Source organism: Dermacentor andersoni, chromosome 7, assembly GCF_023375885.2.
Source record: "Dermacentor andersoni chromosome 7, qqDerAnde1_hic_scaffold, whole genome shotgun sequence".
NCBI lineage: Eukaryota > Metazoa > Arthropoda > Arachnida > Ixodida > Ixodidae > Dermacentor > Dermacentor andersoni.
Genome location: NC_092820.1, coordinates 169,449,953 through 169,474,968, shown reverse-complemented (window position 1 = coordinate 169,474,968; position 25,016 = coordinate 169,449,953). Strand labels below are relative to the sequence as shown.

Sequence of the window (25,016 nt, the reverse complement as noted above, 5' to 3'; positions counted from 1 at the left end):
GAACGGGGCTTTATTAACTACTCAGCTTCCAGAGACAGTGGTCGTCTTTCAGAGCAGCCGACTCTAGCTTAGATTGCTTCGGTGCCTTGAGACTCACGGGCTCACTGTTACGCTCTCTCTCTTTCTGCATCTTCCTGCGCCCCCTTCGCGCCGGTGACAGAAGTACCGGGAGCGGCTCCCCGTTCCGGCCTCCGTACGGAACGGCGCTGTCGTCGCTGTCGCCGTTCTTCCTCGAAATGGATGGGCCGCGCCAGTGAAAGCAACGACGAATTGGGCAGCCTCTATATATCTGTGATCCCACGGATGAACTCACAAACAAACGCGGATTCCAGACCCGGTACCTCAAGCTGTACGGAACGACGAGTGACCGCTTCCTGCACCACTCCGAGCTGTACGCACCACCTGACCAGTGGCTGCAGGCGTCACAATTCGTTCAGAATCCGGTGAGACCCGGCTTGCGCGAAGGAGCGCCTTGCTTCGCCCCTTTTCACATTGCCTGTGTCCGTGTGGATGGAACAGTTTAAAACATTCAGTACCATTCCACTGGGAAGGTGGATGACCAGCGAAGCTTTGTATAGGGATCACAATATTGATGGAATAAAGACACATACACGTGACTTCGTGATTATACTGTTCTTTATTTTATTTTCCTATTATGGTGATCATCGCTTTATGGCCACTATGGTAGATGGCCATGGGCTGAGCGACGATGCTGGAAAGATCTTTAACGAACGTCAAGTCTGTACATGACCAATGTCGCGTAGCTGGTACATTGACACGTGCATAGTTTTGAATGCCGAACCTGTCCTCGCGGTATTCGGCGTCCCGGCGGGCATCATGCTTGGCGTTGGCGCTCGCCGTCGGTGGTCTCCTTCCGCCGCCGCCATGCCCACACCGACGCGCGCTCGTCGTTCGCGGCTTCGCGCCGTCGCTCTTGGAGGGCACGCTGCTCGACCTCGGTGGCCCTTTTTTTTTTTTTCATATTACGCGGGCTTTCTTTGGAACACGGAAAAAAGGACTACGTGAGACGTATCGTAAAGGAAACAACTCGATCGGTGGTTTCTGAAGGTGCCCTACAAATCTTCGTGTCATACTTGGGGTCCTCAGCCAATAATTAAATGGTTGGGAAATTAAACTTGATTAGTGAGTTATGTGGAAAACAAAAAGAATTCTGAGTTACTATAGGGTATTGCGAATAATATGCGTTCAGTTCAATTCGCTTCCGACGCACCGTTCATGTTAAATTCTTGGCTCAAGGTATGTGGGAAACCCTGTATAATGCACCTGTACCTTTTCACGTAATAAAATCAATCGTAGACCAGCGCCCTACCTGTATTTTCGCCTTTCCTCTTATTTTCTTTTTCTTATTTCATTAAAGCGCTGGAAATTCACGAAATCTCGGTATTCCAACTAGCCCAGCTGTCCCCCTGCGCAAGCAAGCACTTGACTTTCGCCGGGCGTTGAACTATCAACGCCCGACGTGTGATCGTGAACTGCTAATAAACTTTAAGGATTCGCTTTACCCCACATAATGCTTTCATTTATAAAACAATTTAACGTTGTGGGGACGCCGACAACGCATTTTTTGGCAACATTTCAAATAAAGAAGTTAATAATGCACCACTGCGGCAGGTCCGAGCTTAACGTCCGCCGTGCCTGAATTTATACGAGCCGCTATATAGCGCGCTCGGCCGAGCTGGCCTCGGCGGAGCCTCATTCATCAACTTCAAAAGCCGGCACGAACGTCGTTATCTGTTCCGCGTGCGGCTTACCAGCGAACTAGGGCGCGGCGACCACGCGTCGCGACTCAAAGCTCGTCGTAAGCCGTGCCCCTCGATCGCATGCACACGTTGTGACGGAGAAGGCATGGCTTGGCGCTTCGAGTGAGAGGTGGCGGCCAGGCGCTTTGCTCATAATCCGATCTTCTTACGACTGAATGAGTCTCGGCTGTCTCCGCGGCGGATGGGTAAAATCGATCCCAGTGCGCGTAATAAATTGCGTGCGAGACCACTGGGTGACGCCACCGTCGCTTTAAAAGCTGAGTTAGTTAGTTAGTTAGTTAGTTAGTTAGTTAGTTAGTTAGTTAGTTAGTTAGTTAGTTAGTTAGTTAGTTAGTTAGTTAGTTAGTTAGTTAGTTAGTTAGTTAGTTAGTTAGTTAGTTAGTTAGTTAGTTAGTTAGTTAGTTAGTTAGTTAGTTAGTTAGTTAGTTAGTTAGTTAGTTAGTTAGTTAGTTAGTTAGTTAGTTAGTTAGTTAGTTAGTTAGTTAGTTAGTTAGTTAGTTAGTTAGTTAGTTAGTTAGCTAGTTAGTTAGTTAGTTAGTTAGTTAGTTAGTTAGTTAGTTAGTTAGTTAGTTAGTTAGTTAGTTAGTTAGTTAGTTAGTTAGTTAGTTAGTTAGTTAGTTAGTTAGTTAGTTAGTTAGTTAGTTAGTTAGTTAGTTAGTTAGTTAGTTAGTTAGTTTATGACGCAACAGCCATGCCTCGCTATAACGCGACAATTCAGGGGTTATACTTAGTAGATATTTGAGTAAACTATTGTTTATAATCTGTGTAAAACATTCATATATCCTTCACAAAATTAATTACGCTCTCTATGTCCATTAGTGTTCCTTCTCCTAAAGAGATGAGTAGGAAAATAGGGAATGCAGTATTTGTAAAATATGCTAAAGACCTTTTAAAAACGGATCACGGTTCGAACCGCTCCGATAGCTTCACAGACGGGTCGAGAAGAGAGTAGTAATACGGGAAAGGCAGGGAAGTTAAAGGGTGGGCACTGACACGAATGTCTTCGAAGTTGCGCGGACTATCGCGCGCTTAACTCCCACGGAGGAGGAATGCACTTTGTAAGTATGAAGGCTGAGAAACACTTGTGAGACCTTCTAATTTGATAACAAATGTCGTCCCAAAATGCGAGACCTGGCGTCAGCGACGTTATTGCGACATCGTGACACAGAGCATAATTTGTTGACGTCTGTTAGGAATAAGGCCACAGGTATGATGATGATGTTGCTCACTTTAAAGAAAAAAGAAGGAAAGAAAGAAAAAAAGAGCTCGGCAAGTTTATTGTGGCTGCGCTTACGTGCGGCAGCCGCTGAGACCGCGGGAACGAAACGAGTCAGCGTATCATCAAGCTCTTAGTCCCGTACTCCTCCTATCCGAAGGAAATGAAGTTGATTGATTGATTGACTGATTGATCACATGACGAGGCTCATAGCGCACAGAAAGACGAGGGCGCAGAAAGACGTGGTGCACACGGGCACTGCGTTTCTGCGTCCTCGTCCTTTCGCGTGCGATAAGCCTCGTCATGCCATACCAAGGCGCGCAAGACGCTGCGTCACTGAACCTGTCATGGCGGCATGACACACCCACCTCTCGGGTACTTAAACCGAAGCCGGTTCGCGGGAACAAGCATTCTTGCAAATCATTTAGGACGCTCGAACGATTGCTACAGGACTATTTATTTTTATTATTCTCATGACAGTACTCGTTTAACCAGGCTGAGCTTGTCCGCTACTCTACATTGGGGAAATGGAGAGAAGGGACGAAAATATTGAAGGGAGGAAAAGAAAATGCACGCACGTGCTCAAGGGTTCATCGTTGAGTCAGTGCATCTCTAAGTTAGTGCATGAGCTCGTGCATCGTAATAAACATATAAGAGCGCTACTGCTGGTTTGCGAATCACAGATGCCTCATGCCATCGTCCCAGAATTTCCTCTAACTGCGAAGGATACGTCGTATAACTGCCTCAAAATGGTGCGAAGGTCGTTTATAATCAGCATGCGAACTGATTCTTAACACTATTTATTTCGGTTACATAAGGCGATGATTTACGCGGCCATTTATCCATAAAATTTCCGTCTTGTGATAGCATTGCAACCACTATGGCTTTTGTTCGTTTGTTTTTACTTAGCTACATGTTTACACCTTATAGCATGCCTTCCTTTGTGTACTTAATATGATAGATACCATTATAGTGATTTCAACTTGAGACCACTTCCTGTATATAGTTTGTAAGATGTACTGTTTGGATGTGTATAGTCAATAAACTTCACTTCGCATGGAGAGTGGCCGCTGGACCTTCGTCGCGTTCATCGCCGCCGTCGACACGTCTTAACATAGATGCGCACTACAACTTCAAGAACGTATTATAAGGCGTACTTGACATGCGCATTTGCAAACCGCACAAGCCTTCCCTACACAGCGACGACCAGGCATGCAACTCCGTGGCCTTGAGAGCGCGTCGCCATGCGCACGTCTTTTGTTCTCCTTCCGTCCAACACTTCCACGCTACAGACCTCCCACAAACAACAGGCAACAACAACAAAAAAATGCATTCGTTTCTGCGAGCTTTTAAGCGCGTAACGAACGACACCGCCGTCCACTGGTGGCATAATCTTCTCACCGCTGGGAGCGAAGCCCTTGGCTCTCCAATCGTAAGTGCGTTTCGCTGTTTTCCCATCGCGTTCCGGCGGGTCGTAACGCTTCGCGCTCTTGGTCACAGCGCGCCGAAATCAATACAAACGAGTTCGGCGGCTCAACACTTTCCGTGTCCGAGCTGAAAATACGGGCAGCAACCGCAGCGGTGGCGCGCGTCAACCATCATCCCGATCGCATCTCTTATACGGTCCCTGGAGGACGCAGTAAATAAGCGAAGCTGCGTGCCGCCGCTAGAAGTCGCCATGCGGCGCGAGATCACATACTGCGCATACCAGTGCTAGTGGTCTTGGCACTCTCCGTTCGATCCCGCCAGTGGAGTGGGTTGTAATGGTCCACAGGCATAGCGCACGCAGGAACGGGGACACACACGAAGACGTGAAACGACGCACGCGGCGCTACTTTCAAGAGGCTTTGTTTTTTTCGGTAATGCGGCGCTGAAGAAGTGGCACTAGCGTTTCGCAGCAGCTGCGCGCATTGGTGCCGACCCCCTTCTCTCTCTAGAGATAGAACGTCCCTTGCACATGGTGACTCCACCTCGATTCAAGATAACGGATGGGAACGCCACCACTAGACAAAAGCGGTCGCGGCACTTCATTGAAGGCAATTCTTGAGAGCGCGTTCTTTAGTACATAGAGGCGCGGCGCTGTGCCCAACTCGGTGGAGTGGGGGAAGAGCTTTTGTGTGCAGGACGTTTGTTTCCTGCAAGAATATATTTCCATCACGTTTTCTTAGCTATTAATTGATGTGGACATCATGGAAGACAACTTCTATCAAAAATGATACTGGAAAACGGCAGGGGGTAATAATGGCTAAGTACACTCGCAAGAAAGCGTACCTACAGTATTCGTATTCAGTATTATTCGTGTTCGTATTCAGTATTACAATATTCGTACTTACAGTATTCGCCAGCTATCAGGCCCCATGCTGGCAATGATAGCTGGCAACATTGTAGACCGACACTGGTCTTCGGTTGGCAACTCGCTGGCTGCTACGTTAGTAGGAGAATCGCCTAATGTTGGCGTTATCCCTGGGTCAGCATTAGATTGGGTTGCACACCGCCAAAATGCCAACGTGGGCCAGTGTTGGTAACGATTTCTGCCGCCATTGGGACATGTTTGGTCTGATGCTGGTGTACTGCCTGAATCGAGTCGAGGGTCGTTTAAGAATATGGGGCTGAGCTTTCTGCTGCGAACTATTATGGCGCCATCTTTCATGAGCTCAGCGAGTGAGGGGTTGTTGGCTCCGAAATATGGGTGCGCACTTTTGCTTTCTTTTTTTTCTCGTTATTTTGTTGCGCGCTTCGACAAATTATACAAAAGGCGTCAGATAAAGAGGCGTCAGATGAGATTACCGAACCAGCGCAAAGGATAACTTCCTATCGCAAGCAAAGTTTTGCATGATTAAAAACTTTAGATGTACGCAAGAGGTTTCAGAAAAGAGGCTTCGCAAATAAGTACAACTGGATATAACTTGCTGTCGCAAGCAAATTCACAAAAACGAAGACAGTTATACTCTCACTGCATGCTGCTTGTGTGTTGCCCCTGCAAAGCGTATGTTTGTATGTTTGTACTTCTTTTTGGGCCCCAGATGTCCTTAAGCGACTTTTTGTAACGCTTGTTTTTTCTTATATTAACTTTTCTAACTGACTGGTACGAATAAAAAGATACAGGTAGTGCGGGATCTCTACCATTCATTGGGTGTATACGGGCAACAACTGCTCAGGGCAAGAAAATTCGAAGCTCTAACGGACAATTAATTGCAACAAATTTGTACCAAACAAGATCACGCTTTAGTAGCCTGGTACGTACATGCTGTAACCATCGAACACGTCCTCTCGTTTTTTCCCGAACGAATAAAATAAACAGATCAGAAAGAAAACGAATGACATACGGCAATCAGTAATAAGCTGCCATCATATCTTAATTTTTCATTGACGCAGAATTTGTTTTCTAACGCTAAATGTTTTAACTTCTTTCATGTTTTTCCTTCGTCATTTTCTTATTTCATAGATCTATGTTTTACTTTGCTGCTGCACTTTTTGAACAGTCCACACGAATATGCCTTTTACTTCCACCTCTTATCATCCTTTCGCATACATTACGATAAATATTTGTTGACATCGAACTCTTCCCATTTAGCTAAAGGAAAAAAAAAATCTAAACTATCAAGTAATATGTAGCCATGGCGATATTGAGAAACACCAAAAAAGATTTGACGTATTCGACACGCAAGCAGCCAACCGGCAGCACTGAATTCAAATAAGCTCCGATTTGGAGCTCAAAGATATGCGAAGCATTAAAGGAAACGTGCGGGTCTCATACGAATGGCCTAGTCCTTTACAACCCCCTTGGCGGCCTCTCCGGGAAAGGTTTTCATGTCGAAAAAAAATTTACTTCTTACATTCTCTTCAACACAGCGTGCTCTCCTATACCTAGTGTCTCTGCAATATGCATTCCCTTTAGAGTCACTTAATCCGTTCGATTCTTTTCCGGAACTCGTTTCGGCGTGTAATCCTCGTCCCTCTGAAAAAAAGAACGGAAAGGCTGTCGAGCCTGACGTGCCAGTTACCTCTTGCAAAACTTAAACCGATCGCGGGCAGGAATTTCGCCTCGAGAGAGCCGCGTCTGGGAAATTCAATCCTTCGAGAATCCCGATTTCTCAAGACATGGCTGTCTCGCCGTCTTTTTCGCTCGGGGACAATGAATGTTAAATCGGTTTATATGCTTTCGACGTTGCGACGGAAGAGCTAACGTGGAACAAGAGGCGAGTCTCTGAATGGGCGCAGCCGTGCGCGAAACTTGAAACAAAGATCGCGTCACCGCATACGAATGCAGGTTACTTGAGGTAAGGCGAATCGCTGCGCCACACAAGTAAACGTCAAGGGTCAACTTGCTTAATTGGAACTGGCGGGCTAGTTGGTGATCCATAATTATTGGTGAAACAGCGCGATCGGAAAAAAACATACGTTCACACAAACATTGGATGCCTGTGTATGTCCTCCTCATTCTTGTTCGCATGGGCGTTTTTTTTTTCTCAAGTGCGCTGCTTCGCCAAAAATCAAGGATCAATGTTTAAAAATAAAAACTGTGCATGTGTGCGGGTGTGTGTGTGCATGCGTAAGCACATGCGCTTTTTGTGTGTGTGTGTGTGTGTGTGTGCGTGTGCGTGTGTGTGTGCGTGTGTGTGTGTGTGCGTGCGTGCGTGCGTGCGTGCGTGCGTGCGTGCGTGCGTGCGTGCGTGCGTGCGTGCGTGCGTGCGTGCGTGCAGAAAATCAGCCCCAAAGATTAATTCTAGGGATAACAATTGACCAAGGAAAATATTGATCAACACACACGCCAGAGAGACCGTGTATTCATTTACACGGAAAACCGAGATGTAAACCCTAGCACATATATGTTATATATGTGACCCGGTACAGTGCGGTAGGCAAAAGGAAATAAAGTGATGAATGATGATCACGAAGAAAACAAGTACATATGTCACCTAGGTGTAGACAATCAACAAACTGTCTACATTGATCTTCACTGGGACTTAGAGGCACGGATATATATTCCGGCGCCACGCACGGCGCATTACGCTACGCCGGCGGCGCAGAGTGGACGCTCTAGAGTCTAACGTCACCGCGCAGCCAGCGTGCCTGGCCGCCCTGGCAGCGTCCAGCGTGTTTTGGCTTGGCGAGCGCGTGAAGAGAGCATGTCCTCTCTCGAGCTGGAGACGCTAGACCAGAGTGCGCTATCTTGGCTGACCGGAAGCGTGCTGTCCTATAGGTCAGGTGCAATGCTGCGCGTCGGCTGCTACAACACGGCCGCCAGAATGCACAGACTGAACGGAAGAGGTAGCCCCGCGTGCTTGGATTGCGGCGAGGAGGAGACGCTTGAGCACCTTCTGCTCCGCTGCCCGGCCTTCGATGTTGAGCGCACTGCGCTATTTGCATCATACCGTCGTGTGGGACTGCCCTGTGTCTCGGAGGGAGCACTTCTCTTTCTGGCAGCCCACCCTTCCATTGTCAAGAAAGTGCTTCCTGCCCTACTTGGCTTTTGCTGTGACACGCAGCTGAGAGCGCGGCTGTAAGCCCCACATTGCTTCTTCACCCTTCTTGTTATTTTTTTTTCGCCTTCTTTTCCTTCTCTCCCTGATCTTTTTCTCCCCCACTCCCCTTTCCCTGTGCAGTGCTGTTGAGGTGTCCTCCTCCGAGAGACAGTTACGGCACTGCACTTCTCTCTTCCTGTCCTTTAAAAGTCACTACACACCCACACACGAAGGTACTGCGTTGAGTTTGCGCCTGCAGCGCCAAGTGCACAAGCGCTTGCTCCCCGCGCACTTCAGCGCATGCGCTGCAGCAGCAGCTGATCGCCGGGCTGTTGTGGGTCCCGTTCAACGCGCCGAACTACACAGGGTGCGAAATTACGGCGATCCTCGCGTCGCCGGCCGAAGCCTGTCTCGCTAGGAAACGCCGGGCTGCATCCAAGCCTTTAGAAGGCCTGCTGAGGCATGTGCTCGTGTCAGAGCAATCCCATCCCGAACAATTGCGGCACTCCCGCACGGCAAGAAAATAAAAGTACATCGTAAGCGCCAGCATATATAATGCCCACACAAGCAAGCTCATTTACATTAATTGATCGCGTGACTGACGACGTTGGTGCATTCCATTTCGACGAAAGAACTAGGTCACATCTCTCACGGTCGGTTATGGAGTGGCATTTTCAAAACGGACGGCACCGACAGAAGCAAAGTACGGCATACCCGTAACTCCGCCAACTACGTGAATTAAAACGCTCTTTCACGGTGCGCGTTTATCCGAAAGCTTGTTCTGAACTAACTGACAAAGGGAGTGCGAGCGCACGAGAGGTAGACGTTCACACATCCATCATCGCGACTTCACAGACTTCAAAGGAAGTTCGACCTGATCGATACCTTTCTCATTCGCGCTCTTTTTGCCTTTCTACACGAGAGCCTAATCTCGGTGTTTTTTTCCTCATCACCATGAAATGACTGCCTCGCATGTTCCCGAGAAAAAAGAAGAAAACCTTTGTGTGCAACGAAGCCAACCAATCACAGCAACTTCTAACCTCTAAGGCAAAGCGACGCTGAGATTGAGCAAGTGGAGGAGCGTGTTCATCCATTGATATACAAATATGACGGCAGTCCCACTGTGAGCTGCTTCAGCAGTCGTCTTTAGACGTCTCTAGCAACTTTCCTCTAGCTGCTACGGTGCTTACCGCTTCACTCTCATTGGAGGATGCACCGTGGAGCACGCGACGCCCATTGGATCGGGTACGTGGCGGCGAATGCGTAGGCGTGTCTTTCGCGTCAGCCCCCCACCGAGCCTCTTCGCGGTTTCTGACACACTACATTCATGCATCCAGCGTTTACCGGTTTCGTTATCAACGTCAGTGCTGAGAAAATAATCAACTTAGACCAGCCACCAAAGCCTCGCACACCTAATGGTTGATGTACCCTTTCGGCTGCGCTTAACCGCATCTGGCACATAAGCCAGTGAGCCGAGAAATTATCGACTTATTGTATTTGGTCCTTTCAAACTATAACGGAAGACCTTTCAAAAATATATTTATTATACCTTATATGTTACTGTTTGGGACATATGTGTCACTATGTACCTAAAGGGAGCCGAAGATTTACCTGTGCTTTTTACCTGGGCCGCGATCGGAGATCGTTGTTCGAAACGCACGTTCAGTTTGCGTTCAGTTTCGTCTCACGCGGTTATTGGCCTCGGCCGCGTCGAGTGGTCAGCCGCGCCCGGCAGCTGCGTCCACCGTGAAGCGCCACGAAACAATTTCTTGTAGTACGGAGCCACAAGTGAACATTCAAATGTTGTAGCAGGGAAATGTGCAGTTTTCATGTCGTGAATCGGCACAATTCGTACCCCTCTGTCACGCAGTAGCTCTTGTAATTTTATGTGAAGGAGCTCCTTGCTCTGCGCAAGTTCTTGTGGGCATGTATGTCTACCAAAGGCTCGTACTGCGCTCGCGGATCGAAAAATTTTGAATAAGAACCCGGGAGACTGCTTGGCAGAACTGCAGCGAGGTCGGAGCGCGCATAGTGGGCTCAGCAGCTTGCAATGTGACTTACCTAATGTACGCATTCTTTAATCTAATGTCCAGGAGTTAAAAGAACGCTCGAAGGTAGTATTTTTGGCCCGCATTCCATTTCGTAGGTTACCTTATTTAAGTTTGCAGGACGTGGTAGCTCATGCCGAGGTTGAGGCCTAGAAACGCCTTCATTTTTTCTGCCAACGTTATGAACCCTGCCCGGTTTTGTTCGGCATACCGAGTGCTTTTTTTTTTTTTTTACAAGCGTTTTCGCTAAGCTCCCCAACTTTGTAAAAAGAGAAAATATTTCTAGTGGCATAAATCCTCTGGTTGTTTGCACCAGGGAATGCAGCGGAAGGATACAGCGCGGGAACCGACGGAGACAAAGGAGGCACACAAAGTGCACAGACACAGCGCTGACTTCCAACAAAGATGTTTATTTTGACGGTGCACAGCTAGTATTAAAGCGAACATTTGGCAAAAAGACAAGAATATCACACATGTGCACAGAACCTGCTCGTACCGCTATGGCACCCTGGCATTTGAATCAATATAGGTCAGCTCTTTTACACACAAGGCTATATGGAGGGCCAACTGACACAGTTATTTCCCGCACGTGAAATTGCGCAGCCTCGATAATTTCTTTACTAAGGCTTGATTTTCTTCTAGATACAATCTTGCATTTGTCGAAGACAGGTCTGCACCCTTCTGGGTCTAAAATAACTCTGAGTCTAAAATAACCAAGTATTTCGCTCGACGCTTCGCCACTGTATGGTAACATGCGCAAGTGATCACATAGCTGTTCAGCGTCTCTTCGAAGAAACCATCCTAACGCTGCGATCAGCTTTGCGAAAGCGGACTCGTGCGTCGTGCAGCTCCGTAAAATTTTTAGCGAACAATTTTCTCGGGGGTTCATTGGTTCATATTTTTTCAAAATTCCAGCCCAAACCATGTGCAAGGACGCAACGAAACAAAGCCTTATACCATCTAGCGCCGACTTCTAACTTCATTCTTCGAAAAGGCTGCTCATCTCCCAACTCATACGGACGTTACCAGCTGAGCTCCGACGTTGTCAGTCAGTTGTTAGTAACACCGCGCCTTCGTGTTTTCTGTCGCTGTGCGTATTCTGTCTGACCTACAAAGCAGAGAACAATGCCGCACCAAATAACTAGTCAATCTATCCGGTACGACATGCTTTACCAGTATAAACATTGACGGTGTGTACTTCAAGCATGGAGGAAGGAAAAAGTTAGGAGAGAGCATTACGTCAAGCCGCCAACCTTGGCAAGCGAATGCTCCGTGAAGCCCTTACATTTGCTAAGTGGTGGCCCACCGCGTGACCTCTTGCGTCGAAATCACGGAGCAAGAATCGAGAATTGCTGAGACGTTTGGTTCTCAGTAGCTATGCCAGTAGTTTTTATTCGGTGCGCGTTTGTTCGGCTGCCCTACCGTGGCTGTGCCTGCAGAGCGGGAACACTATAACCAACCGCGCACTTTGACATGCGATCACGTGTGGGGCTACCAGGTTTGGCTTCAATCACGTTGCACGATGCTCCCTCCTAACATTTTCCTTCCTCCATGACTTCAAGCATCCTGTAGCTCAAACACCAGCTCTTTGCCGAACTTCTCGAGTTTTGTCTTTCCGCTTGTACAGCATCGATCGCGAAACGACCTTTAGGAATTTAATATCAAGGTTTCCTTGTGAAAGCGTTCGGTTTCGCGAAAACGGCCTCTGCGACTGAGACAAGGAGGCCACGGCCGAGGCCTCTTTTCTTGCAAAGTGCCGAGACGGAAAAGTCGGGGGTGGGAGACTGAAGGTTGAGAGAGTCCCGTGGCTTGCACCCCTTGTGCGGTCAATTTTTCGTCCACTCGACACGGCGCGGAAGATTAATAGTCCTGCATAAACATGGTTTTATAGGAATTCAACGCACGGGGGTAAATACACTCCAGATCGGGCAGACGTTCATTAGAGCACTCTCCCCTCGCTGCTGCTGTCTCCTTTTGACGACGCCACAGCCTCCCTGAGCAGTCCCGGTCTCCCCCCGCTTCTCCTTCTGTATTAACGAGACGATGAAGGCTTTGTGTGGGGGGGGGGGGGAGGGGGGGACTCGTCTTTTCAGGGGTCAGCACTCTTTTTGACCAAGACGCAGCCCCTTCTGTGTCCTCACCCCGACCCTATTTCCTTACTGGTATTAGGAGCTGCTCTGAAGGCTGTCTTCGGTGAAGAAAGGGGGTAGACTGGTGATTTAGATGCGTGGGATCAGACACCAGTGTCGAGACATTGCACAGGAGAGGACCAGCGCGATTTGGGACAGAGTTACGGCCAGTCGAAGAACGTCAGCCATAGCTATCCACTAATTCTTGTAAAGGCCTTGATGGTTGTAGACTGTGTAGACTATACGGTGAAGGGATTCTTTGCTCACAAAGTCAATGTAAACGATATGCAGCAGCGTTCCTTGCCATTTTGTTTGCTCTGCATATTAGATTTAATTTGCCACGTTCATTTTTCCTGGTTATGTCAGCATGTATCTAAACTGTACATACATTATTGTACTGCACCGTTCCACTGCGGAACGTTGCTTACAGCGGCTACTACAGGGAAAACTCGAAAAAGGGGACAAGCATGGATGAGAGTTATCTAGATGAGCGTCTAGTTGGCTACGCTACGCTGAGGGTAAAAAGAATGGAATAAACATAATAACACCTTCTTGCTGTTGAAACATGTTTACAGCACAATTTATTGCGAAAGCGGTGAGAGTGCTTCAACCAGTTTTCATAGTTAACCGTTGCAGATATCACCATCATTTTCGTGACCCCGTATTTTTTCAGGCAACATCTGGTAATATCATTGGTCCCAGAAGCACAATTACATTCCGCACCCGCAACGTTATGAATATTCGTGCGGTATTTGTTACTGTGATCGTCACATGGCCATCATCGCCGTGTCGTCTTTGTCGGCGCCTGCAATCGTACTAGTGCCATCATAGCCATCGTTGCCGCGGTTTTCTCGTAGCCTGCAATCATAGCCGCATGCTTTCATCACAGTCGAATAATCGTCACATATAATCATAGGCGTGGCATCAAAAACATCATGTCGTCGTCACCTGTAATCACAGTCGTTTTTGTTGTTGTTTCCTATCACGTATGTGGCTCCTACCCACATGGGGGATTGGCCAAGAAATTGATGCATTATTCCAATTTATAGTGAATAAATTATACAATATCTACGAAATTAGCACTGTATAGCGTACAATTGTCTCTTAAAATGAAATCAGTAAGGTGGGATCGAATAAATAATAGTTAATTTAAAAGTACGCCAAAAGGAAAAGATAGAATTTAGCAGGGCATTCGGTTGGGTTCTGTAAGAAATTTTTGTACTGCGGAGTCAGGCCATCAAAGCCGTCATCTCGTCTTTGTTATCGTCGCCTGTAATCATACAGTCAAGCAGTCAAAACCGTCGGGGTGTCATCGCCTGTGATAAGTAATAGCATCAACGCCATTAATTGTGTCGTCGTCGCGTGTAATAAGTCAGGCCATAAAAACCATCGCGCAGACGTCGTTGTCACCAGGCCCGCTGTCGTTTCTTGGGATCGTACATACACCCTCCGAAAGCTTTGTTTACAGTTACGCGAACTTAGTGGCGCCTCGCACAGCTGTTACATCAACACAGCTGTTAAAGACATTCGCACAGCGCATGAATGTCTTACCGACCGAATGTCAAACGGCCCGGGCGCTTCTTCGCAGAGTTCAATCGAAGCAACAGAAAGTCAACTACACAATATTTGTTCGAGACACTTTCTGTACGGGGCATTTTTTCTCGGAAACATCACTCAGTTGAATACCGACGCTGAGCTTATCTTATAGACTGTATCTTCTGGAATCGTTCTTTCTTTTGCCTTAATTTCATATATGTATCCATATCTCGCTTTGTTTGCGCTTACTCATATTCGTAAGTGGGTGTGAAAAACGACAAGTATTGTAACGCGAGGAAAAGCCTGGAAAGGAAACGAAGTGGCGCAGGACAGCGCGTGCGCAATGGCGTTGCAATGGCAAACGTTGATGGCGCAGCGCCATGATCAATACTTTCAGTGACGTGCATGTGAACGGCGCAGATAAAACAAATAAAAGGTATCGATGCTCTTGTTTCAGGCGCGACTCCGTTGTTGTAGCCGCCACCGCGCACTGCCACGACAATCCCCGGATTATGCGCACGTTTTGTTTGGACCTACATTCGCATCGCGCCGCTGCGAGAGAAATATCGAGAAACTCGCAGCCTAAGAGCGGCAGTCGAGAGGAGCCATTGTGAAAGAGAGTAATGAGAGTGCGATAACCGCGCTTCCCCTACTGTGAGGCCGCCCATAAATCAAAGTCAGCCTCGTTCGACGTCGGCAGTTTCCCCAAGACGATCCAACATTCTCTCCCCCCCCCCCATCCCTCTTTTACCGAACCCCGTCGTCCCTGGGCGAGAACTCAACTTTGTGTTCCACGTTATTTTCTTCGATCTAGGCAACAATTCCTTTTGTGTCTCCCTGCCTGCAAGAAACTAGAGCGCAGCCATTCCTGCCCGGTTTTGCGAGTGCGTGCGTCGGGGTTAAAACACCGCACATGCCTCGTTTGTCGCATCGCGTAAAACAAAACGTTCGAAGCTCGAGATGTGGCAACATTGTAGCCTCAGAACATGTATTTTGACTGTGGTAACATAAAAATGGAATGGAATGGAATGGAATGAAAAGCTCTTGTGTCACGCTGACGGAAACGAGAGAGCTTTTATTCTACAAACAAGGAATTACATGTAAGTATGGCTCTGAAAGCGGTAAAAAGAAAAATACGTGTTTCCTTGCTTGACGGTGAAACAGTGTAAACCAAACTGTTTAACGTCCCGTGACCTAAAAACTCGAGCAAGATGTTAATTTTCCCAGCCCCCAAAAGATGGAAACCTTCGAGCATTTATTACCACCACTGAGTCGCTATATTCACTCTCCGATATCTGTTTTCCTCTTCTCTTTCTTGACAGCCTTGGCATCCTGCTTCACGTTCATCTGCTTCCGCTCCTGACCGTGGAATCTTATAATTTTGCTTAAATGCACTGATGCATTGTTTCAAAATTGCATATCATGTGTCTCCGCTAACTATGCTCTGTGTCAGAAAGTAATTGATTTCTAATTTCCCGTTAGTACGACTTGAAAAGTGGTGCTACTTCAGTGGTGAATCATGATGTTAATGATGACGGTTTTTACTGGCCTCCCCTTTGAAACGAAGCGGCGACAAACAGTCACCTAGCCTGCTTGATCTAATCAGGTTTTATTATATCTACCACAATCTAGGAATTTTCCTTGTTCTCCTGGATGTTTTCCTGTTTCACTAAAGACCTCTACTCTGTGTCGAACAGTCACTTACGCATGTAACTACTACACTTCTATGAGTCCTTTCGCTGCTTTCTTCCCCACCAGTTACTACGTCAGCCCGTTTTAACTCCCAACGCTTCTGGAGGGCGGACGTTTCCCATGGGTCTTGCTGAGGGTGTATCTTGTCATTCCATTACAATGTGCTGATTCGTTTTCCGACTTTTGCTGCAGCAGAAACATGCCTCATACTGTTGCGAATATTTTCTCCGGTATGTTTTCTTTTGTGTGTGTGTGTGTGTTCAGGCAACTAGTTAGAGCCTCAAATAGCAAGGCAGTGCCCTTTGGATTATGGTACAGATTTTTCTCGTTAATTTATGCTTGCCATTCTTGTAAATCTACATTGTCTTTTTATCTGTACTTTGCATCGGATTTACCGTCTCTACTTCTCTCACTTCTTCTTCGATGACTCCTGGTTGTCTATTTACACTTTCAATTACCCTGTACATGGTTTCCGAGTTCCCTGACCTCTTCCTCCATTCCGTGTTCACTTTTTTGACGTAGAGATGTTTGTGCACTTTAGCCCACCATTTTCCATCTATGTTCCTGTGTCCTTTTACAAAACTAATTTTACCCGGCGCTTTTCTCACTTAAAACAACCCCAACCCATGTCATATTGCACTGCATCGTTTGTCTTTTTACCATAGTCCCCCAATGCCATTCGACCCACCAACCTTTGATTAACTTCCAACTCCAACGAGATCTTTGATTTTAAGCACATAATTTCATTTCTTCATCATAAATGGGTCCTCAAATGTGCCATGTCGACGTTTCTTACCACAATTCGTCGGCTAGACCGTCGCACAAGAGGGGTGTGCATTTCGGTGACAGCCGTCAACAGAAAGGCACAGACTGCACGGACTGCGTCTGTAGGAAGCACGCGATACTATAGATGACTAAAAATAACAAATTACCTGGGCAGCAGATTGCGTGCTCAAGGCGGCTATCAGTGTCATCATTTCAGCGTTTAAAACAGAAATAACCATTCCTTCGGAAACCCCGTGCGTTTCCAGTTCCTCAATTTTACCAGCACAGCACTGCCATCGTGTTGCGAACGTCCGTACAGGCCTTTAACAAGAGACTACGCAGATCGAAAAATTTTGTTTAAACATTTCTACTCGCTTTCTAAGAAAAGCCACTGCACTTTTAAATACTTCGAATGGTTAGCTTTGTTTATTGCGCTGCGAAATAGGAGGTTGTTGAAAAATGATAGACAGTCTTATTAAGATCATTATGCAACGAGAAAGCTCAAAGGAGTACTGACATGATATTTTCGACCCATCATTTTGCCCATTAAATGAAGGATCGGGACCTAGAAACGTTATAAAAAGATTTGCGAGCATCACAGTGCCATATAACTAAATTGACATCTTTTCTACAGCCATTTTCGGTTTCCTTTTCCGTGAGACGACTGTCGCGACTTCATGACGCAGAAGGTGGTCACGACGTAATAGCAGAACACCTCTCCGTTTGGGCACTCCCTCCGGCTCGCTCGGTTGCCTTCCATGCTGCTGGCGGTTGTGAGGCCCGATGTGGCAGCATGGCAGACGGCCGAGCGAGTCGGAGTGTGCGCCAGAACGTCGAGGTGTCCAGCTACCACGTGACCACCTTTTGCGTCATGAAGTCGCGACAGTCATCTCCCGAGAAACCAAACCGAAATTGGCTGTAGAAAAGATGTCGATTTAGTTATACGGCACTGTGAGGCTTGCAATTATTTTTTGTAGCGTTTCTAGGTCCCGATCCTTCATTTAATGGGTAAAATGAAGAGCCAAAATATCATGTCAGTACTCCTACGCGTGCTGACGTTTTTAGGACGTTGTCTGGCATAGAGATCAAACTTGAACTCCTTTTTTTTCCATGGGGCAGTCACAACCCATTATTTTTCTCAGCGTTCACAGACACGCTCTTATCGGTGACCTAAGCGTTAGAGAGAAGAATGCGTTATTCTCTCCGTCTTTAGTAATCCGATAATAACGTCGGGCGCAGGAGCAGAAAGAGAATCTGAGCAAGCGTAGAGTCGTCGCCTCGAGCTGGTAATGCCAGCGAATTTATGCGCGACAGTTCGCGGTTATGCTAGAATGCTCGCGCCCGCTTAGACGCCTTTCAGAACGTCTCCTTTATCGGGACAGCGTTAAGGAACTGAATGGGGGCTGCCTAAAGTGAAAGATGAATGCCAGCTCGAGCGACCATGCGTCTGCCTCCACCGCCTCGCCGAAACTGCGACGAACCGGGAACAGGCGCCCGAAAATAGGACGTTCCGTGTCTGGCGTCTTCGCTCGTTTCGCCGAACGCATCTCTCCATCTCACTTAAAGCCCCATCAGATAGACACACGCCACGGCTAGGTGAACGTCGGCAGAACTAAGTTAGATTGAAGGCACATTGACGTCACGAGACTAAGCGGAACAAAAGAGATTTTAATTAGTGATGCGGCGGGAATTCTTTTTAAAAAAAAGAAAGCGCTAGGGGCGCAGCGGCGAACGTCAAATCCGGCCGCTGCTTCCTTTATTTCTGGTGAAACGAAAATAAAATATAGCGTAGACATCCCAGAATGGGGACGGCTGCTCCTTTTAGTAAATGGGCATAAACGCTCCACAAAGCAACAATAATTACCTTGCGCATTCTATGCGCAGAAATGACAGTTCGCGATAGCAGCCTAAGACAGCGACGTTCGTGCGAACCACCTATACACATTTTCCACCCTGGGGCAGCGAAAGTGAGGAAAGAGTGTTCCATAATAACTGGAGAGATTAGTCTAAGGGATGGCTTGGCGTGGTAATCCACGAGGAGCATATGATGAAGAATCAAATAGAGAGAGAGAGAGAGAGAGAGAGAGAGAGATAAAACACGCCCGGTGACATCTCGGAGGCCACGGTCAGTAGACGCAGCTACGCGCAACTGCTGCGTGTAGACAATAAGTGCAAAGACGAAATGCTTTATTGGTCTTCTTGAGATCGCGAGCACGTGCATTTTTCTTTCTTTAACTCAAAATTAACAATAATAGCATTAATAAGGATGTTCTCGCGACCACGAAATCCACCAGTGCCTTGTGGACCCCGCTCGCCTCCGCACACGACGCAGTTGCTGACTACATGACGAAGGAGAGCAGGAGGCTATTTTTGGCTGTTTTGGACATCAGATTGCAAGTTCCCTGCTATATGTTGAGCAATCATATTTGGCCCACATGTTCACAGGAGCCTCGCCTATAAGTTTGCAACATTTGCTTACGATAAAAGAAAATGTTTCAGGGTCCCTTCAGTAGTGCGCAAAGCACACGCGGGACGCCGCCACAGTCTAAGGGCGCCGTCAATCTGCACCTTCGGGAATAGTCTGCACGCCAACTTCCTCGCCTTTTCAAGAAGGCCAGCGCCGCCGCATCAAATCTCTGACGATAGCCATGCCCAGAAGACAGAATACGGGGAGGCAGGTCGTAAATGGGCAACCAATCTTTAGAGTTTTCAACATGAGTTCCTGTTAGTCTCTGACATATGGGAAAAAAAAATTTACAAAAGAGAACGAACGTTCTCTCTTGAAACAAAATAAAAAAGAAACAATAGACGCATAAGGAGGTATAATAACACCTTCAGCTATGTATGACTATGCGTTGCCATTAAATGTGTCAAAGCTGCGACAAACTTCCATGAGCGAAAGTCAATATAGTAGAGTATGATCTTTTATTCATTGTCTAATGACTGTCAGAAAATACTACAAAGTATATTTATTAACTTTGATATATATACATATATATATATATGAAACAGCACTTATATAAGGTTTATATAGATATGCTTTATATAAACATTTAAAAGATCAATCGCAGAAGCGAGCCGTGTGTAGCGAGTCACCGCGTGCCTGGCGAGACTGTCGCGCCATCTATTACGATGTCCGGAAACCTAGCAAAGGCCCGCCGTCTTCGTTTTGAAAATCGGAGTCGAACCTCAAGTCGAATATTGAAAAAGAGTTCAATAGCGACGAATCAAATGTCCTTCTCATATATATATGATGAAGAAAAAGGAGTACGACGTACGTTAAATAAGCACAATATATTGCACTGACGTTTCAGTGCAATATACAGTGCTTATTCAACGCACGTCGTACTTTTTTTTTTCTTCACTTTACTACCAGGGCCAGCGTGATTTCCCCAAGCCATAGCTACACACACACACACACACACACACACACATATATATATATTTCTGAGGTCTCACGAGCCGAAATTACGATGTTATCATGAGGCACTCCGCAATGCCTCCAGATTAATTTCGACCACTTGGGGTTCTTCAGTGTGCACCCATTGCACGACACACAAGTGCAATAATATGCATAACGAAACCTGCGAGCTACACGCTGAGTAGACTGTACGACCTTATTCGTTCAGCGCGGCTTTCCTTCCCGACTGCCCCCGTGAAGTGAGCGCCAGTTCAAATCACCTTTAGCTGGTCCGCATATATGCAAACGTCTAACGCTGTTATAAAGAATTCGTGATGCATTGTATATCACAAGATGGTTTTCATTTTTCTTGTAACCTAATTACAATTATGTCACCAAACACACCCACACTCCGAAGACGCCGACGCTGAAACGAATGGCTTAGGCTTGGATTGCAGTGATAAGCGCTAGCCAGCGCATGGCTGTGTGGTTGCCACTGAAAGCGCATATCCTGCTAAATTTGGCAACTTCATTCGAAATTAGAGTTTTGGCGCAGGTTGGCGCAGCTCGATGGTTTGGCGCAAGACGGCACAATTGGCGCAGCACTTCCATCCCTGAATTGAGAGCATCTGCGCTTCTTTAACGGGCGGCCAATCAATGCAAGAAGGACCTGCGAGTGAGCAAGCTGGTGTAGTTGATTGCACTAAATTCTTGCCGCGCCATTAAAAATTAAAAGTATAGTCAATGCAAGGAAGAAGATTCGCTCAAATTGTAGCGTGGCCGCTTCGGCCGGCCATCGAGCACCTGAACTCGTGCTAAGCAGCAGAACGCAACGGTCAGTCGGGGTAATAAGAGTAAGAGAGAGAGAGAGAAAATGGTAAATGAAAGGTAGGGAGGTTAACCAGGACTGAGCCCGGTTGGCTACCCTACACTGGGGAAAGGGGGACGGAAATATTAGAAGAAGAGAAAGTCCACTGGGGATATCAGTCGGTCACTCAGTCCGGATCACAGACGCTGACTCAATCCGGTATCTTTCACATATCGCAGCAGCGCTAGGGGTAATGAAAATTTGCTTATTTAAACAAGGATCACCTCTGGGTCATATGGAGGGACGCAGGAAAGTACAATTCCTCTACTCGCTCCCGTATGTAGTCAGATTCGCGTGTCCGTTTTCCAGGCGTCACCATTCGCCGAGAACTGTCACGTGGAACACGAAAGTTCGGCAGGAAAGCCAACTGAACAACGCACTACCCATGAGATTCAGAAAGCACCAACGCTGAAGGTCTAGAAAATGCGACGTGCGGCACAGAAAGTCGTGTGAGCTCGCCTCGCGCACACACGCGCTCGTGTCACTACTCGCGCGTTCGTCGTCGTGTTCTTCCACAGCTGGTTGCGGTGCCGCTCATCATGCCAAAAAAAAAGCAAAGTTAAGTAACATAGAGTCGATTCAGACACTCGGACCCGCGACCTTTGGTGTTTATTACGGTGAAGCTAATTAAAACATGGTTAATTAAGGTAGCGTCAATTGAGGCACTCGAACTCACGACCTTCGGTGGGAGAAAACAAGCAATAATAAGTAACAATGCATCCGAATGAGAACGGCAAGGAATTTAATTAATGTCTCTTGAGCGCGCAGGCTTCCGCCTTCACCCTCTTCGTCGTATGCTAAAGTGACTGTCAATTTTTGTTAGGTAGCTTATTTCCCATTAAGCTATATTGCTTATGAGTGTACTACGTAAATTGTTTGTTTGTTTGTGTGTTTGTTTTACTTTTTATTTTCTTCTGTTTCGTAAAACCTGCTACGCTAATGAGGAAATGATGCGAACTTATCACCGCATATTCGAAATGCAATACTTTTTGCACAATAGGTACACAGGAATATCTGTCAAGTCTACGTTTAGCTTGCGTACCTTTCTGCCGCTATCATCGTTATTTGAGCGTTGCTTGTCTTCTTGGGCATAAGTTCGCCCAATGAAGGGTTCGATTTTTAACTCATTTGGGCAGAGCTTGATTCTTCACCTACGCTACAACCTGACAGTACTGCACTTTTCATCTCAGGTCATGGAGTTTAAATTGCCTTCCCGGATGTAGCCGAATGTGTCACCTACCACGGCATGTAATCTTACCATACGCCTTCCAAGAAACCATGTTTTTCCTGCTCGCGTTTATAAATATCGGTGTCTCTCCGACATCCGTTTCACTAAATATATTTTTCGGTAAGCACTAAGGTATAAAATTTGGCAATCTCAATTTGTCAAACTGCACCATATATAACCAGCTCTACCGTGAGATGAGAAATAGGCACTCGACATATGTAGGACTTCTTTCGAGGAATTTATAAACAGCGTGAAAATTACCATGGGTACGAAACGGGAGCCTGGCTAAGGCCTTCGTAGAAAAGCAGTTGTAAAGTGGCTAGGCACGAAATGACGCTATTATTTAAAGTTCGCCGCCGCTCGCGCATCCCCTCCCCTCGGTACCCTCTTTTTTTCAACTCATTTCTTTTGCTTATTATACGCCTTCGTTCCGTTTTCCGACGCACCGGGGATCCCAGCCCCATCGTTGGCGCTTCCCGGGAACCAGTGATAAAACGAGCTGAGGGTCAAAAATGTTATCTGAGTCTGCGTTGAAATATGTCCGCACATATTTCTCGCTTTCTCGCTATAGTACGTCGCATATGCGCAAGTCTCTGATAGCTTGTCTAGCCTTAAACAAGAAAGACGACGCGGGCACGGCGCACGGCCGTTCCACTGCACACCGAGAAAAACGCGGTTAACGAGATGCCTGTCATTCTTTCGTCTCTTGCGCTCTTGCGTGCCCTCGACTTTCCAGGAAAGGCTTTCCACAGAACAGCTTGTCGACCAGCGAAGCACCCTGTCCTTGGCTCGTCGCAACGACTCTGTTATGTGCGCCCCACGAAATTCAAATAAAAGCGAATGCATGAGGCTTCTCTTGCGGATCGGCGGCCACCCGCGCTCAATAATGCCACTCCCAGGATGAAAGATTGGCCTGTAATAATGCATTGGCTGTCTACGCGCTCACAAGTTTTTCCTTTTTAAAGCGAACCTTTGTTTGCTGCCTCCCTGAGTTGAAGCTGTTGCTATAAAAAATTCAATCACTATAGAGAGGCGTCGCGTGACTCGGCACCGGACGCATACGACTGGCAGCGTTTCTGGCACTGTGTCAAGCGCCATGTCTTAGCACAGTGCCAGAAACGTTGTCGTCCACTTCAACGCGTTCGTTGCCGAGTCACGCGAAATCTCGCGAGAGTGATCGAAAGTACCGCCATTTACCGAAAGTGATCGCTCGAGAATATCGCCCCTGAACAAAACTCACCTCTGCTCTCTCTGCAAGGTACAGCAACGAGGCTGACGACCATGAGGGCGCGGATATAGTCAGGCGTTTCCAGCACGCCAGGCAGCGGCCGGCGAAGTCGGTTACGTCACGCCGGCGACGCGAGGATCACCGAAAACTTGCGCCTGCATAGTTCGGCGCTTTGAACGTGGCCCGCGGCAGCCTGGAAATCCGCTGCTGCCTTGGCGCATGCGCGTAAGTTCGCGGCACGCGAGCGCTTTCTTCATTTGGCGAAGGCCCACTCTCAGCGCAATCTCTGCAGTGCGTTCGAATTGATGCCCAGTGTGCTGCCGGCCTGCCAAGGAATCGCGCGACGCACTCTGGTCTAGCGGCTCTGCCGCTAAATAAGACGTTCTATTCCCGCGCTGGTCCCGCAAGACCACGCCGAACACCGCCAGGCGCGCTGGCTGCGCGCTGAAGTTAGACTCCAGAGTGTCCATTTTCAGCCGGAGTAGCGTAACCAAGCGTAATTGCACCGCGCGCGACGCGATACCGTGTTACGCCGCACTATATATGCACGCCTTTTACGCGACGCGTTCGTCGCTGAAATCCGCAGCGCGTTTTTATCACGATGCGCCGTTTCGCCGCCTTGTCTAAGCTTCGTTCACACCGATTGCCACAATGCTTATGATCTGCATGATTTTGAAAAGCGAAGCTTTTCTTTGCGAACCTCGCCGGGTGTCGCGACCGTGGGTGCTGCGGCCTGGCTGTTCCCTTGCCGAACAGGCCGACCAATCACAGCTGAGCACGCGCGCCGTTGGGTTCGTTGCAGCACCACCAGATGGCGCCCGCCTCTGCGCGTCCGCTGTTTATGATGTACATTGTAAAGATGGAAACGGCGCTAGAGGGAAGTAATATCGCGTTTAATCTCTCGTACAAATAGGCGTTTACAGTAGGAGAGCAGCAGCATACAGGTTTGTATTATGCGGACGACATTGTGTTGCTACCTAACAACCAAAGTGCTATAACGTCTGGCTAATATCTGCGGGCCGGAAGGCGAGAATTTAGGTCTGAAATTTAGTGGTGAAAAATTGGGTGTTACGGTATTCAATGAAAACAGTGAGCAGACAGTGTCAATGCAGAGCCAGGAAATACATCGGGTATATGAATATAAATATCTTGGTACATGGATAAACTAAGGCAATAGATATGTGGAAGGCGTCAATAAAGAAAGGCGTCAGGCAGGGAGATACAATATCTCTCCGATGCTATTCACAGCGTGTTTACAGGAGGTATTCAGAGACCTGGATTGGGAAGAATTGGGGATAAGAGTTAATGGAGAATACCTTAGTAACTTGCGATTCGCTGATGATATTGCCTTGCTTGGTAACTCAGGGGACCAACTGCAATGCATGCTCACTGACCTGGAGAGGCAAAGCCGAAGGGTGGGTCTAAAAATTAATCTACAGAAAACTAAAGTAATGTTTAACAGTCTCGGAAGGGAACAGCAGTTTACAATAGGTAGTGAGGCACTGGAAGTGGTAAGGGAATACATATACTTAGGACAGGTAGTGACTGCGGATCCGGATCATGAGACTGAAATAATCAAAAGAATAAGAATGGGCTGGGGTGCGTTTGGCAGGCATTCTCAGATCATGAACAGCAAGTTGTCATTATAAGAGAAAAGTTT

At 47.3% G+C, this 25,016-nt stretch overlaps 1 protein-coding gene across 2 annotated transcripts in view; it reads right to left on the bottom strand.

Annotated features, from left to right (window-relative positions):
- The window catches only part of LOC129385276 (uncharacterized), a 610,699-nt gene extending 586,879 nt beyond the window's left edge, over window positions 1-23,820 (bottom strand). For both annotated transcript variants that reach the window (XM_072289404.1, XM_072289403.1), the window contains exon 1: window positions 23,369-23,820. In XM_072289404.1, coding sequence (XP_072145505.1) covers window positions 23,369-23,411 — 43 coding nt within the window. In that variant the 5' untranslated portion in view covers window positions 23,412-23,820. The remainder of the gene's footprint in view (window positions 1-23,368) is intronic.
- Window positions 23,821-25,016: the final 1,196 nt, after the last annotated feature.